This window comes from Solenopsis invicta, chromosome 10 (assembly GCF_016802725.1).
Source record: "Solenopsis invicta isolate M01_SB chromosome 10, UNIL_Sinv_3.0, whole genome shotgun sequence".
In the NCBI taxonomy this organism is placed as follows: Eukaryota; Metazoa; Arthropoda; class Insecta; order Hymenoptera; family Formicidae; genus Solenopsis; species Solenopsis invicta.
Window position 1 is genome coordinate 15,745,879 of NC_052673.1, and position 14,525 is coordinate 15,760,403.

The 14,525-nt window shown below is 41.5% G+C and overlaps 1 protein-coding gene across 4 annotated transcripts in view; it reads right to left on the bottom strand.

Annotated features, from left to right (window-relative positions):
• Positions 1-14,525, bottom strand: part of LOC105197851 (ras-related protein Rab-37) — a 159,274-nt gene that overhangs the window by 45,803 nt on the left and 98,946 nt on the right. For all 4 annotated transcript variants that reach the window (XM_011164422.3, XM_011164420.3, XM_011164423.3 and 1 more), the window contains one exon: positions 8,505-8,615. In XM_011164422.3, the coding sequence (XP_011162724.1) occupies positions 8,505-8,615 (111 nt within the window). The remainder of the gene's footprint in view (positions 1-8,504; positions 8,616-14,525) is intronic.

Consider the following 14,525-nt stretch of genomic DNA (forward strand, 5'->3'; position numbering starts at 1 on the left):
CGCAGCGGAACGATGTCATAAAAACGAGAGGTATTCGATAAGCTCAACGAGAGAGAAAAAAAGGATTGAAAAGAAGAAAGTTGATCGTTCACGATTGAGCGATCCGAATATCTCGCTCGAGCTGTTCATGCGACGCCGCCGCGTGGAAAAACGAAAATTCTCCCGCGGAAAACAAAGCAATCGTGCGCAACGCGACAGGTCGAAGTAAAATATTAACTTCGGTCAAACAACGCGCGCGCGGCTACAGGGGGGGGGGGAACCTGTAAACAAGGAAATTCGTGTGCATTGCGCGACGAAATCGCACGTCAAACAATAGAACGCGCCTCGAACAACACGCGCGTCACTAATTTAATCCCTCTAATCGATCCGACCGTGCGGCCGCACGTGGCCGATTATTTTCGAGGGAAAACGCGATTGACGCGCGCGTTCGGAAACGCGCGCGCAGCAACAATATCGAAAACCAATAATCAACGACAAATGTTGCCCGACGCCCTCGCGCGCGGTCCGATCTTCCAGCGCGCGATGTAGTTTACACTCGGCCTCGATTAGATTACACGGGGTAGAGCAACAGGCAGATGTGGTATTAATCCCCGGCGCAATTTATCGCGCTCGCGCCGCCTGAAAGAGTAATTCGATATCGTCGACGGCGGACATCGCGCGCTCGCGCCTTCGCGCCTTCGCTCGCTGCGTATATCGTTCCGCGCGAATTCGCTATTCGCCATTCGCCCGCGTGATTTATGGCAAGCTAAATGATCGGCGATTATATCGCGCCGATAAGACACGTGAGAAATGTGTACGCGATGCCCTCTCGGCCGATATTGACCCTAGAGGGATAACGACGTCGAGTATAATCACCTTGTCTAAAAAAAAGTTGCAAACGCGCTCACGTTTCTTATGTTTATAACGAGACCGGACTCTCTAAACTTTGTAACGTTATCCAAAAGAGTGACAGTGTCTCTCGTTACAAAATCAAAAGTAAACAAGGCATTAATCTCTCCAGGAAAACTTTTATCCAATACTTTCGTTGCTTCAACCCGGCAAATTTTTTTCTTTTTTCTTTAAACAGCTGTTTGTTCGACAATGAAGTAGCACCAAATAGACAAGTCGGAAAAGTTTTTTTTCGATGCGCGCTGATATTTGGACAAAAGAAAATCGGCATAAATATTGATAAGCAACGCAGGATTACGGCGAAGCAGCAGCAGCAGCAGCAGCAGCCGCAGTATCAGCGGAAGAAGAAGTGGAAAAACACGAGCGAAGAGGCGGAGTGGAACAAGAAGAACGGAGAGCGAGGGGGGGTGGGGGGTCCGAGTTCGTGATCAGAATAACGTCCAAGCCTCTCTCGTACCGCCGGTGTACACATGCAAGAGCAAAAGATGCGAAACGATTCGAGCAACACCGGCACCGGCACCGTCCGGAATCGGCGATCCTCGCCGACCGCGCAAACCGCGCGTTTGAATACAACGATCCGCGTTGCTTCTCTCTCGCAGCGAGACGCTCCGGGAAGCCGCGTGAGGAGACCACCGATAAATTGCGCTTTGGGGCTATCGCGAGAGAAAGCGAATGGCAGATCCGCCTTGCCCCGTGTGTACGTTGTATACGAGAGAAATAGACATCCGCACAGGCGGATTTAGGGCGGAAGCGGACTAAAGTGGAGGGTAAATATCGCCGACCAGAAACGCGTACACCGAAGACCGACGATAAATCTGAACTCGGTAAACTGACGGATTCATCTGCGGACAGTGGCAACCGGAATTATTATACAAATCCGTATAGCGAGCCGAATAATGAGACGGGACGCAAATGCAATTAATCCGTGAAATTCGGACGCGAGATGGACGAATCGCTTTCTGCACGGTCGCGACTGAATGCGGAGTTAATTATTCCGATCGCACGAAACGATATGAAAAACGAGCGATCGCCGCTAACGTAACAAGCACATTCTACGGTTAACAAACTTCACCCAGCGAACAACGATATTTTCCCCGCCGGGGAGAAAATTCCACGGGTGGTTGCTTCACACCGTGTTTCGATGTCCGCTCGATGCGACTCTTTTATAATCAAGCCGGAGATCCGGAATGATCTTATTGAAGCGCCACGGACGCAGTTAATCAACGTCAATCTAATTACACGCGGCAGACGCACTTCCGACGTATTCCCTCTCGCTTTTCTCGCGTTTCGTATCGTTCCCCCTCCTCCCCCCCCATCATAAATGCCGACGCGCGCAATCGTAATGTTGTAGAGACTCGCCAGGTGCTCGCCTCAAACAGATCGGTGAAGTTGCGTGTAATTAAAACCTTCTTTACAGCCGTCGCCGAGCATGCGAGCGATCCTGCTTGCTCCATAATCATATCGCTTCTATGTCGTAAAGTAGATCGAAATTTTTTCTTTTTTAACTCCGGACAAGTACTATCGGTCCATATAAACTAATCGTTATAAACTGTTTACTAGTAGGTTTTTAGATAAATTTTTAAATAGACGTCATCGCATTGTACATACATATTATATATGTACATGTTCTGTACGTAACATGCTAAAATAGTACGCGATGAAAAATTATTTCTATTCGCAGCACCACTCTCTTTTAAGCGTGCGATGAAAAATGAGGAAACTTTAATGAGTGCGGTGAAATTGATATCCCTAAGTATACGCACGCAATTTGATAAATATCCTGGAAATCGGTACGGTTTCGCCTCGAGACTTTCCTTCGAGAGGCGAGGAGAGGAACTTGAAGCAGCTAGGGAAAAGGAGCAGAAGGACCGAATCTGCTTCGTCACGTGGCGCAGCCTAACTTGGCACTGTCGGCCCGAATGATTTATTGCTCACCTTCCCCTCGCTTCTTTAACCCTCGATATTCCGGTTGCACACAATGAAAAGAGAGAAAGAGAAGGAGAGAGAGAGAGGGGGAGTGAGTGAGGGAGAAAACTTGCGCTTATCTCCATCTTGCTCGCCTCTTAAAATTATCAGTTTTACTTTTACTCCCGCCTTTCACTCCTTATTTTGCGGGGAAATGCTGATTATCGAAGCGACTTAACATTATGCTGTAGAATCGATATCAAGAAAGTTATAGAGCGTGTAAGTTTTATAATCGGTAACTTAGCGAATCGCGTGTTTGCGATTTATATCGAATTCCCGTCTTATCTGTTTTTTTTATCTACTTTAAAACGCACATGGGTCAGGAAGTAACCTCAAAAATGGTGTGGTCTGCGAACAAAACTAGCTAATTACTTTGAAAATTAGACAAGTTGTATCTTTTCTCGGTAAATAACCAAAGCATAAATACACTGAGCAAACTGTTCGAATAATCCCTTTAAAAAGTAACACACGAATATTGATGATTTAGGCCTTTCGGCAAAAATCTGACCAGTTCATTGGGAATGAAATCATCGGAATGTCCGGAAATGAACGGAATATCCGTTCAAAAAGTGACGGACAGATATATCTTTGCCGATATCACTTCGACATTCCGATAGTTTTATTCCCAATGAACCGTAATTGGATTTTTGTTCGACCTAAATGGTCGTAAATATTCGTTTGTTACTTTTTGAAAGGTTAATTCAATCGGACAGTTTTCTCAACGTATTTATGTCTTGCTTATTTATTGAGGAGAGGTTTGACTTACTTATTTAATTCTCAATGTTGATTTCATTCGCAAATTTTATTACTTTTACTGATTCACCCATGTGTGTACAAGATATAAATGAATTATAAGTGTCAAATAATTTGGCAACTTATTTCCATCGACATTTAACAAAATATGAAGATGGATCTAGAAACGGTTGGCTTCTAAAAAGAATTTCATTATGAAATAGTGAAATATCTTGAAAACAAAGCAATTGATTTTATGTCGAAATATGCCAGAATAAAATATAAAATGTCGTAAATTATAGATTTTTTGATAAAAAATCATATCCTTGGAAAAAAATGGAACTTTAAAAAATTAATTCAAAAATTATATTTTTAAAATATTTGATTAATTATTCGTTTATACCGTATATATAGGATCACTGTACCAGTCGCTGAATAATCACCAATAAAAGATTATTTAAGAAAAATATTAAAATAATAAAACTTTAGAATAAATTTTTGTTTAATTAACTGACGATTTTAGATTTTAGATCTTTTATACAGGTTTTCGATTAAAATATCATCTTTTCACTTGAAAATGTGATTAAATTAACTAATGAGATGTGAATGGGCTAATAAGAGTCAGCGCGGTAATTATTGCGCAGCAATTATTGAGTAAATTATAACCTAATTATGAACTCTACCTATTGCACTCGTCACTCATCTTATTTAGAGGCAGCCCCCGGGTATATTTGAACGACGATATAATCATCAATGGATTGCACTAATTGTCATTCTTAATGTCACTCAAGATAAACAAAAGTTTATTAACCAAATTGTTTGAATACATTTACTTGTAGAATTACGTTATAATGCATTCAATAATTGCTACGCAATAATTACCGTACTGAATCTTGTTAGCGTGTTTACGTTTTCTCGTTAATTGACATTTTTGGAGAGTCCATTTATCGCTTATAATTGTGATTGCATTAAGAGAGAAGTTTTTATTTCTTCATTGATTGACGCAATAATCCTACAGACTTTTTAAATCACCGCGCGATATATTTAAAATGGCACGTACGACAGAATTCGTATTCGAGTCTTTCTACGATCTCATGACTTTAGATGTCTCCGAGACATCTCTCACAATTTTTCGCATCTGAAAAGAGGCTACCGCTATTTTTTTTTTTTTTTTAATCATTTCCAAGATCACGCATACGACTTCCTTCTGCTTCCTTTATTCATCCCTCTGCCCACAATCTCTCGATTCTTTTAGCTTTTTGCCCAAGTGTCTCGATGTGCAGAGCGTACGCTTTATCTTCCCCTCTTTGTAGACTCTTGTCAAAGATCGTTCCGTTTTTTTTCACATTCTCTGCTTTATGGGCTGGTAAGCTTCAATGTGATCACGGTCCATTTTACTCTCTGTCACTGCAAAGACAGAGCACAGACGCTTGATGATTTTTCCATTCGATTTCTCCTCCACATTTATCATGAATTTCAATACTTATTCTTAAGAAGCGGGAATTAAAAATAAGACTGTAATGGCGACGTTAATCAGAATTTTAACAAAATTTGAAAAATAAGAACGTATTAATATTTTTCATCCACAAATCGCTAAATAATACATAAATGATGCAACAGATAGAAATCGTTATCAATACGCACTTAACGAGATTCGAGCATCAATCGTGGGACGCGAATACCGTCAAATGCAGACGGTAATTACGTAATGAGAATCGGGCAGAGCCGATTAACGTAATTCCAAAATCGCAACACTAATTGTTTTCACGTGTACGCATCGACTGATACGCATCGATTAATATTTTTCATTAAGCATTGGCGGGGCGAAACTAATTAATAAGCACGATCGCGTATTCGCGCGTATTTAAGTAATAACGCTTATATACGTGGTGCATATTAAAGGCAATGTTGAGACTTCGCGAAATACACTTAATTGAGCGAGCCGAGATTAATTAACAAGATGGACGTTCGGTACGCGTAAGCGTTTAATTAGTACTGTACGGACTCTTCCTCGTTGGGTGGACGCTGATTAACTATAACGGTCTTTAACTTGAGCTGGAATTCGTAGCAATTAATTAGCTCTGACCATCGACTCTTCTTCGGTGCGGATTAATTTTATAAAAAGGGACACTCCCGTACTGATTACAGGACATATTCAACTTCTCTCTCTCTCTCTCTCGCGTCATAACAGGATTATTATTACACAAAACTAAAGCTCGTGAACACATATAAGATATTGAATTAAAACAGCAAATCGCATAACTAACATCCTTATGCGAGTGCTCATTTGTAAACTTTAATAGGTTTAAAATACAACTAGGTAAAGCCACTTATAAGAAAATTTGCATACTGCATGTGCGTAAGAGAAAAAGAGAGAGAGAGAGAAATCTCGATAAACACAGAGATAATTATAAGCAATGTCGCTATCTAGTTTATTCGAAGCTGTACTCCACGCTCGGGCACGATATTCAAACTCGACTAGCGTAAAACGCGATTTATTATACGATCAATTTCAACCCGCGCTCACGGGGGGACTTTTTAAATCAAATAAGTATTAATTACTATTTCCCCGAGAGAGAAAATCGCGCGAGCGATTTCTCTGGATCGCCCGTATCGTCTGTTGGCGGCGCAACGTTCTTCCTCTCGGCTCGTAATGAAATGAAACTTTCATGCGCGGGAGAGCGATCTAAGATAGACTCTCTCGCGCTACCGGAGAAATCCGCAGCGGGACGGTCGTTTTGATAGAGCAATTTCAACTTTCTCGACAAACTGTTAGCGAAACGACGTCGGCCGGTCGGTGGCGCGCGAGCGCGAGAGAGGAGGACGTACGAGACGTGTTCTCGTAACTGGAAAGTGCAGCGGCTCGATGCCCTATAATCATCAACGGGTCGACATCCACGTTCTATGCTTCACGCAACTCCGTCGCGGAAATAAAGTCTCTGCAACGGAAATGTACAACGCCAAGCCCCCCCCCTCCCGTGCATGGAGAATACAAATCGACTACGTAAATAACTTTGTAGTTTTCCGTTTCTCGTCGCATTCGAAAAATCTTTTTGTAACTTAACTTTCTTTACAAAGAGATAAACAGTCTTTGTACTGTGGAATGTCTGCGTGCCAACAAGATTCGTACGGCGCGGCGTAGCGTCAAATTCCTCGGATAATCGAGTCGACGATGAAGAATTATAACTGACCGCAGACCTACAGACGCGTGCTACGCGCTTGATAAATGCCAAGGTCGCGCTGAAGCTACTCCCCGGACAATTCACAAGTCGGCCGCTACCGACGCTTTTCCTCCCTCGTAATTGCATAGTTTATCACAAAGACTTTCTCTGCCGGAGTTTCCATCAAAGGCGGGTAACCAACCATCTGAAAACCTCAATACAACGCCTCTGTAAATCCTGCCAACCTGTCATCTCTCTCTCTCTCTCTTTGTCTCTTCATCTTTTCGGCGACTCGTGAAAGCTCGTGTTGTGGGGACGATCGGGGAATCGAGTGGTGAACAAAAGGGAGGAGCCTCTGCTCGCTCGAACGACTCTTTTTCGAGGCTGGTGCCCCCGATAATCGTCGGCCCGGCTGCGAAAATATCAAATGCAAATGGCTCTCTCACTGACACAGCCCCGAAGTTCTTCTGCAACGTTTCTCGTTCTTTCTGTCGCCCTCAAATCGGTGGCGTAGCCATAAATCGAATTTCTCCCTTGACAAGGAGACTGAAGGAGATGCCATAAATATTCATTTGACACCGCGACGGCGAACGACGCCAACGTTTTAGACGAAATAGACGCGCGCGTGCAGAATCTACACGATGTCTGCAGTATGCGTAGAACGGCATCGCCTCTTCTCCCCCTCACCTTCGCGAGGATTACTAAGCCGTTTATAGAGCGAATATGGTGAATGATATATCGACGGTATTTGGGGCATAAAAGTGGCAACGTTACCTGCAGCGATACAGACAAGGACTCGCAAGTGGCGCACGTTTACTCTTGCTTCTCGTCGGCTCACCCGAAGTTTACTTTAAGTTAAGAACTCCAAGTCAAACGCATATAACTCAGCCTTAAGAATATACCTCTCTCTAAATGTGTCGGATATCTCACTGTTATAATTCGCATTCTTGATGTAATCCAGATAGAGATATCATAAGAGATGTAGCCGCTTAAAATAATTGGGATTTATAGCAATAATAATTATCTCGTGATTTACGTGAGAAGAATTTCACACGCGTCCTAGATAAATAAAATTATTGATTAAAATTAAGAGACCAGTTGTCGCGTTTTAGATTTTCATTTTGTCTCCAAACTTTTTGTTTGGAAAATGTATCGTTATGAGCGATCAGAAATCTCTAAAGTCGCAGTTACGCGTTATAACGCGCCGAGACAAAGTTTTCATAGAACACATGAGAATGTATCTCATGGCCGTTAGACTCGTGCATAAACATGTTGCTCACATTGTCAGACATTGATACATCGTCGTATGACGACATCGTAATTCTGCTCGACATATGTCGGTATCGCAGCTATTAGTCTACCAGACAAAGAACATTTAACTACAGAAGTTTGCAATACCTTCCAGCTCGTACACCAGTTATTTTTTTTATTTTTTTTATTTTAAATTTATTATTATTTTATTCAAAAGAAATATTTTAATATGTAAAGCAGATTATTAAAAATAATTGGAATTTTAATATACAATATGAATGTTAAATATTGAAAATAATTACAAGCTGACCACGATAATAGGGTTGCTAATAGGACTGCAAGAGCAAATTAAAAAAAAAAAAGTAAAGATGGAAATTAAATGCAGATAGATGGCTCTCGCTGAATTTAACTTCGAAAAATAATACTGAGGGGTCTTCATTGCATTCCACGGTTTCATCGAGCTGGAAGGAAAGCTTTAATTAAATATCTCGGTGCAGTATTACTTACCGTAAAACCGATACCAACGGTGGCCGCGAAGTTTCCCGGCTGGAATCTTCCGGTATCGAATTGGACCAATAACGAAGTCTTGCCGACTCCACTATCGCCGAGGAGGATTGTCTGCAAGCACACACGCGAATGAACGCTGCGAAAACTTTAACAATGTGATGAGAACGTTCTATTTGTTGCAAAGAAAAACAAAGAATACAATTTATATCTTGATCACGGATCTCTCGTTAAAAAATTCATTTATCAATTAATGTATCGTTCCGCACGTACGTTTCACTTTGTTTTTGCGCGCGGACCGCGTGGTGAACATTTCTTCAGAAGTTCATTTTTTAATTAAAGTATATATTTTCCGCACGTACTATGTTTTTTCGTGAATATTTTTTCAATTGCATTTTGCATTTTGACGTAGGCGAGGACAGAAGCAAGAATACAAAAAAAGCGCTCGCGAACGCAATTACAAGGAGCTACCTGTTTTCTAACGCTAGTCAAGTCAGCGTGTCTGTCTCTCAGAGCGCAATCACAGTTCTATTTTGAGATTGTTTTGTCCATCCATTGGTTACGATATCAACGAACAAGAGAGAAATAGAGAGAGAGAGAGAGAAACAACGTGGTACTAGTGTATCGAATGCACCAGCCGCAATAAACTACGGTAGTTCGCACAATCAGTAGCAATGTCGAAGTCGATTGCGACGATAAGCGAACGAGCGTAGCAACGCACTGGAGACGATCTTCCACTCAATATCAATTCGCATTGGCTCGAAATCGAGAGCCGCTTGTTTAAAACGGATCGATGCTGCGGACTATCAACATTGTACTCGATGGCAAACTAAATGGCGAATCTGTTTAAATGAACACGCCGCTCGATATCGGAATTGATGTGAACATTAAATTAAAAATATAGTACGAGTTAAGAACGATTTTATTAGACACAAAAGAAAAATAATTATTTGCGACTATCAAAATAATTGTGCAGGAACTAATCGCTAGAATATAAAAACTTTTTGCAGCATTACTATCATGCTCTTCAGCGTTCTGCATAATAATTTTGATGGTCCAACAAAATTATTTTTAGATATGCATCTAGCTTAACTTTTTAGCAACTTTGGTAAAACTGTTCTTTCCGTGTAGAGTACCCGCGATTTTGATGAAACTTTTTACGGCGGAATTTAATGTGGATACTCCATATACTTTATTCTATCTCGTACGACATAAAAATCATGTCCTTCGTTTTTTTATTTATTATGTATTCGTTATATATTCACATAGAAAGAACGGTTTTGCGAAAATAATTAAAAATTTAGTAGGATACATGGATTTGAAAATATAATTTTATTAGATCGTCGAAATAATTATATACGACGTTCAAACTAATTGATGAAATGTCAAAAATTCTTTGCAGAATTGCTCATCATTTAAACGTTCTTTATAATTATTTTAATGGCTCATAAAAACTTTTTCAGATCTGTTTCCAAAGCAAAAATTTTAACTACTTCGGCAAAATCATTCTTTCTGCGAGAAGTCCCCACGTTTTGACATCAAGTTTTTTTACGGCGGAATATACTTCGTTTTATCTCGTATGATATAAAAATTTTGACCTTTCTCTTTATTTATTATTCGTTCGTTATAAATTCACATGAAAAGAACGATTTTGCGAAAATATCTGAAAATTTAGCAGGATACGGATTTTAAAATATTTTATAAGATCAAAATAATTATTATATATAGGACGCTCCAACTGGTCGTTAGAGAATGTCAAAATTCTTTGCAGCATTGTTCGATATGCTTAAACGTACTTTATGTAATCATTTCAATAATTCATAAAAGTTATTTTCAGATCTGTATCTAGAGCAAAATTTTTAGCTGCTTCAGCAAAACCGTTCTTTTCATGCGCGATTTATATCATACGTGGATATCCCGGCAAAAATATCGGAAAGCATAAGCGTTGCAAAGCGAGGAATATAACAACTTCGTGGCAGATAATATATAACGAGAAGAAAGAAACTTGCAGAAACGATATCTCCCACTTATAGTCCCGCGCGAGGGCCCACCATCGTCGTCAGACAATGGCGGTTCTGGCAGGAGATTGATATGTGCGCTTCGAGAATTTCGCGCCGAGCGCGCGCGTGCGAGAGTATCAATGCCATCGCTAACGGCGGGACAAAGAACAAGGGTTGCAATAACGCTGAATACGGCTGTGCCACGGTGTACCGACGGTCCGGCAGGTGCGCCTCCATATTATCCTGGCGGCGAAGGCGCAGGATCGTCGTCCCATCCTCGTAAAACGTCAGCGGGCGGGCAATAAGTGGTTAAATACAAACGCTCTTAACACCCCTGCCGCATCATTCGCTATTTTATTGCCGGTGAGAAAAAAAAGGAACACCGGAAAAAAAGAGAGAGAGAAAGAGAAAAATATCCGCGTATGCCCATGATATTGAAATATAAATGTACTTTTTATGGACACGCCGGGGATATCATTTTGGACCTGACATTCGCGTGTCGAATCGCGTGATTCCCTCGGATTTGTGTATGACCCGCCGCGTCCAAAATTTAGAGAGCCATTATTATTGATAGTATTCGCGTTACACTCGGAGATAAAGTCTCTCGGAATAATCGGATGAATATACCAAGCATAAAGTAATGTAAAGCATGCATGACATTCAGCTAAAGAGATTATAAAATTGCTGGAACAGAATCTCGGGTGTATGAAGAAGGAAGATTAAACTCGTGAATAATAACCGCGACTGTTTTGCGAAAATGAAAGGCAAAGAGAGCGCGATCTTGGCGTATAATTTTCCATGACGAAAAAAAGGGTTTTCATTGCTCTGGCTTTATCGAAAACTACGTAGAAAGAAACGAAATTTATTAGTCAAAGGTTGCGACTGGTATTCCGTGAAAGGATGCAAAGCGCGCGGCGAAGCGCGAATGAAAAATGCGTGAGGAATAACGAATGAGGATGCACGAAGAGCCGCCAAGACGCGCGAAATTTCAATTCAAACTTTCAGAATCTCGTTTTTCGAACGGGACGTTCTCGGATCGCCGAGAGGATCGAATCCTGAACCATGTCACCGTGGATTTATAATCCCCGAGCGCCTCGAGGCGGCGCAACGTCCCCTTCGCGACAGAATTTCCATTGAAAGATTCGCGGTACCCTCAGGGGGTGGTCGTGACGAGTGTCGGCGAATGTGTCGGCCTCAGGGGCGGAGAAACTTAATTCACTGCCCTCCCTATCCCATGTTTCTCTCTCGCTCCCTCCTGCGAAAGATCCCCCTCCTACCGTTCTCTTTCTCTCTCTCGCTCTCTCTCCCTCCCCCATCATTCTCTCTCCGCTGCAGTAATCTACCTTTGTGTTCTCCCCATTTCCTTCACCCTCGATGAAACCCCGTTGTTTCTTTGTAGATGGTTGTCGCCGCCGCACGTTTTCAATTAATTGCCGGTAATCGCAGTGGGTGAGCAAACGTTAAAAGCTCACTGCGAGCCAGAGAGGATTTCGTTGTGCGACAATCGCGTTGCGCGAAAACGCTTTTCAGAGGCTGTCAGTTGGATGGCCGAAACATTGTTTTGTCGTGAACAAATCTTTGAAAATAAAAAGACTCGAACATTGCGCATTATGTAGGTTAACAAACATGTAATACTCTTTTATTTTAAAAATCGTTATAACAAATGCTTATTCTGGCGCATTAAAAAAAAATTACATCAATTAATTATTCAAAAATCAAAGAAATTATTAAAGGTTTTATGATTAACAATATGGTAAATCTATTGTCACTGTTTAATGTATCTATTTTGTCTTCTAAAATTTAATTCGCCAAAAAATTTTAATTATCAATCGTGCGAAACTTGCTCTCGGCGCTCTCCCTCTCTTATCAAAGAAATTAAAAATCAAAACAATCTTTAACGATCCGATAGCATTCCAATTATTATAGCATGTCGATGTTACGTAAATTTCTAATGAACTCCCGTGGCAAAAGATCAGGCGAGTTTTAACTCTTCAGACAAGGGTACAAGATCAAAAGACCTCGTCTATCTTTATCGGTGACGGAAAATTTATCGACGACCATAAAATCGGGCTGCCGTTCACTTCTTACAACGAACACTTCTCGCGGCCACTGGGGAACACTGTCGATTAACGATTTCGTGCAATCAATTGCGATCATTGTTTCCTCGCATCTCCATCGATCAATGGCGATTTACAGTTATGCTTTTCGGAGTGGTACGTAAGTACATAATTATATTTCTCGCTTCCACGATCGCGTTCCTAACAATGAAGATTAATCTGTATCGCGTCACTAAATGTCGAAATTGATCAAACCAAAGATTTTCTGTCAAGCTCTGTAGCGTTACCTGTGACGTGATGATTTACGTTACAATGAAAGTTGAATTAACGTATCCATGCCTACCTCATGTGTCAATTTTGCATATATGAAAGATTAAATAGCAAAGGAGGAATAGGGGAATGTGATACTATAATTAAAGTCATAAGTTATACAATCGATTTAATCGACGGCATAATTCGCCTTAAACCGGTAGATCCTTGCGGTCAGAGTACGAGGCAATCGATTATTAATAATTCCTACAGCCCCTTCTTACTGTTAGGCGAATGCATTTCGTAATCGCGACGGAAGTGCAAAGCTGGGTACGCGATCGGTTACCGAACCGTCATAAAAGATGCGATCGTAAAAACCGACGTACCATGAAGACAGATCGTAAAGATTTACAGACGAGATGTTGCGGGATTCGTGAGCCATCGCGATCGCCGATAGTACTCGGGATCCTACCGAACGAATCCATCCTGCACGCTTTCCGATAAAGTGGAGGACCATCCTGTGGACCCTTGGATGTTCCGTCGTAAGCGCGGTAGCGCGCTTCGTACCGTGTTATTCGCTCAGTAAAATGTATTTTCACGAGATACGCACGTACGGACGTATTCTTTTGTGAGAACACTCTGCCACATAAAAAAAAAGATAATTACATTGCGAATATCTTCGTGGATTTTAAATTCCGACTTCTTTCCTAGGGTACCGAGAGATAGAGACTGTAAAAGAAGATATATAATAACATAATAAATATCTTCATCGGTTTTGAACCGAAAGACTTTCGTTCTTTTATAAACCCGCGACGTCAGTTTCTCAGAGAATCCTAGTATTCGAAAAGGAGATGCTTGTTAACAAGCGAACACCATAATACACGCCACGTATCGCATACGGGTCGCATTGCGATTTGCATGAGGCGCTCGTGCGCACGTGCGTTCGTGGTGCGCGCGCGTATGCATGTGCATGTGCAACGTGCACCGCGGTCGAGAACGCATGAGATATCGCGTTACTCGTGCATTTAACGGCGACGCACTCAAAGATCGTAAAAAAAAAGAGAGAGAGAGAAAGAGAGAGAAAGAAAAAAAACAAATGTGCGTGGCACGGTGTGCGAAAGAGGTGTCATGTACGCAGCGGTGTGCTCGATAAGCACCGGTCTTTAGACAAACGTGGACGTTAAATGGGCAAATAAACGTGGAAAGAGAACAAGTTGTCCCACGCATATTTCAACGCGACAGTATTTTACAAGAAAATTCACGTGCCGTTCGCAGGAGTACGAAGTCTGTGCAGTATAAAGTCTTCTACATCCGATAAGTGGATCGGGGGACTTGTCAACGGATAAAGATCTGTCGGCAAGATTGCACCGTTTACGCGGCGACCGGAAACCCTGCCGCGAAGGAAATGCGCACGACGGAAATTTAGAGAACGCGAGAGGCGCGCGAGAACAAAGGTAGATTACGCGGAATGCGGGAATTCCAGTTGGAGAGTGATTTTATGTTTCTGGTTGCGCGAAATCTACCCATGAGGGAAAACACGGGAAACGGCCAGATACAGACAGAAGAATATTCGATACCGTGTTTATGTATACACACGAAAAGAGCAGAATATTCGCGAGAAAATTCAAGAGGGCTAGAGAAAAACGGGGAACATCCTTTCCACATACATGTAAGTTTAGAAAATTATTGACAAAATAATATTTCTAAATTTATTGGAG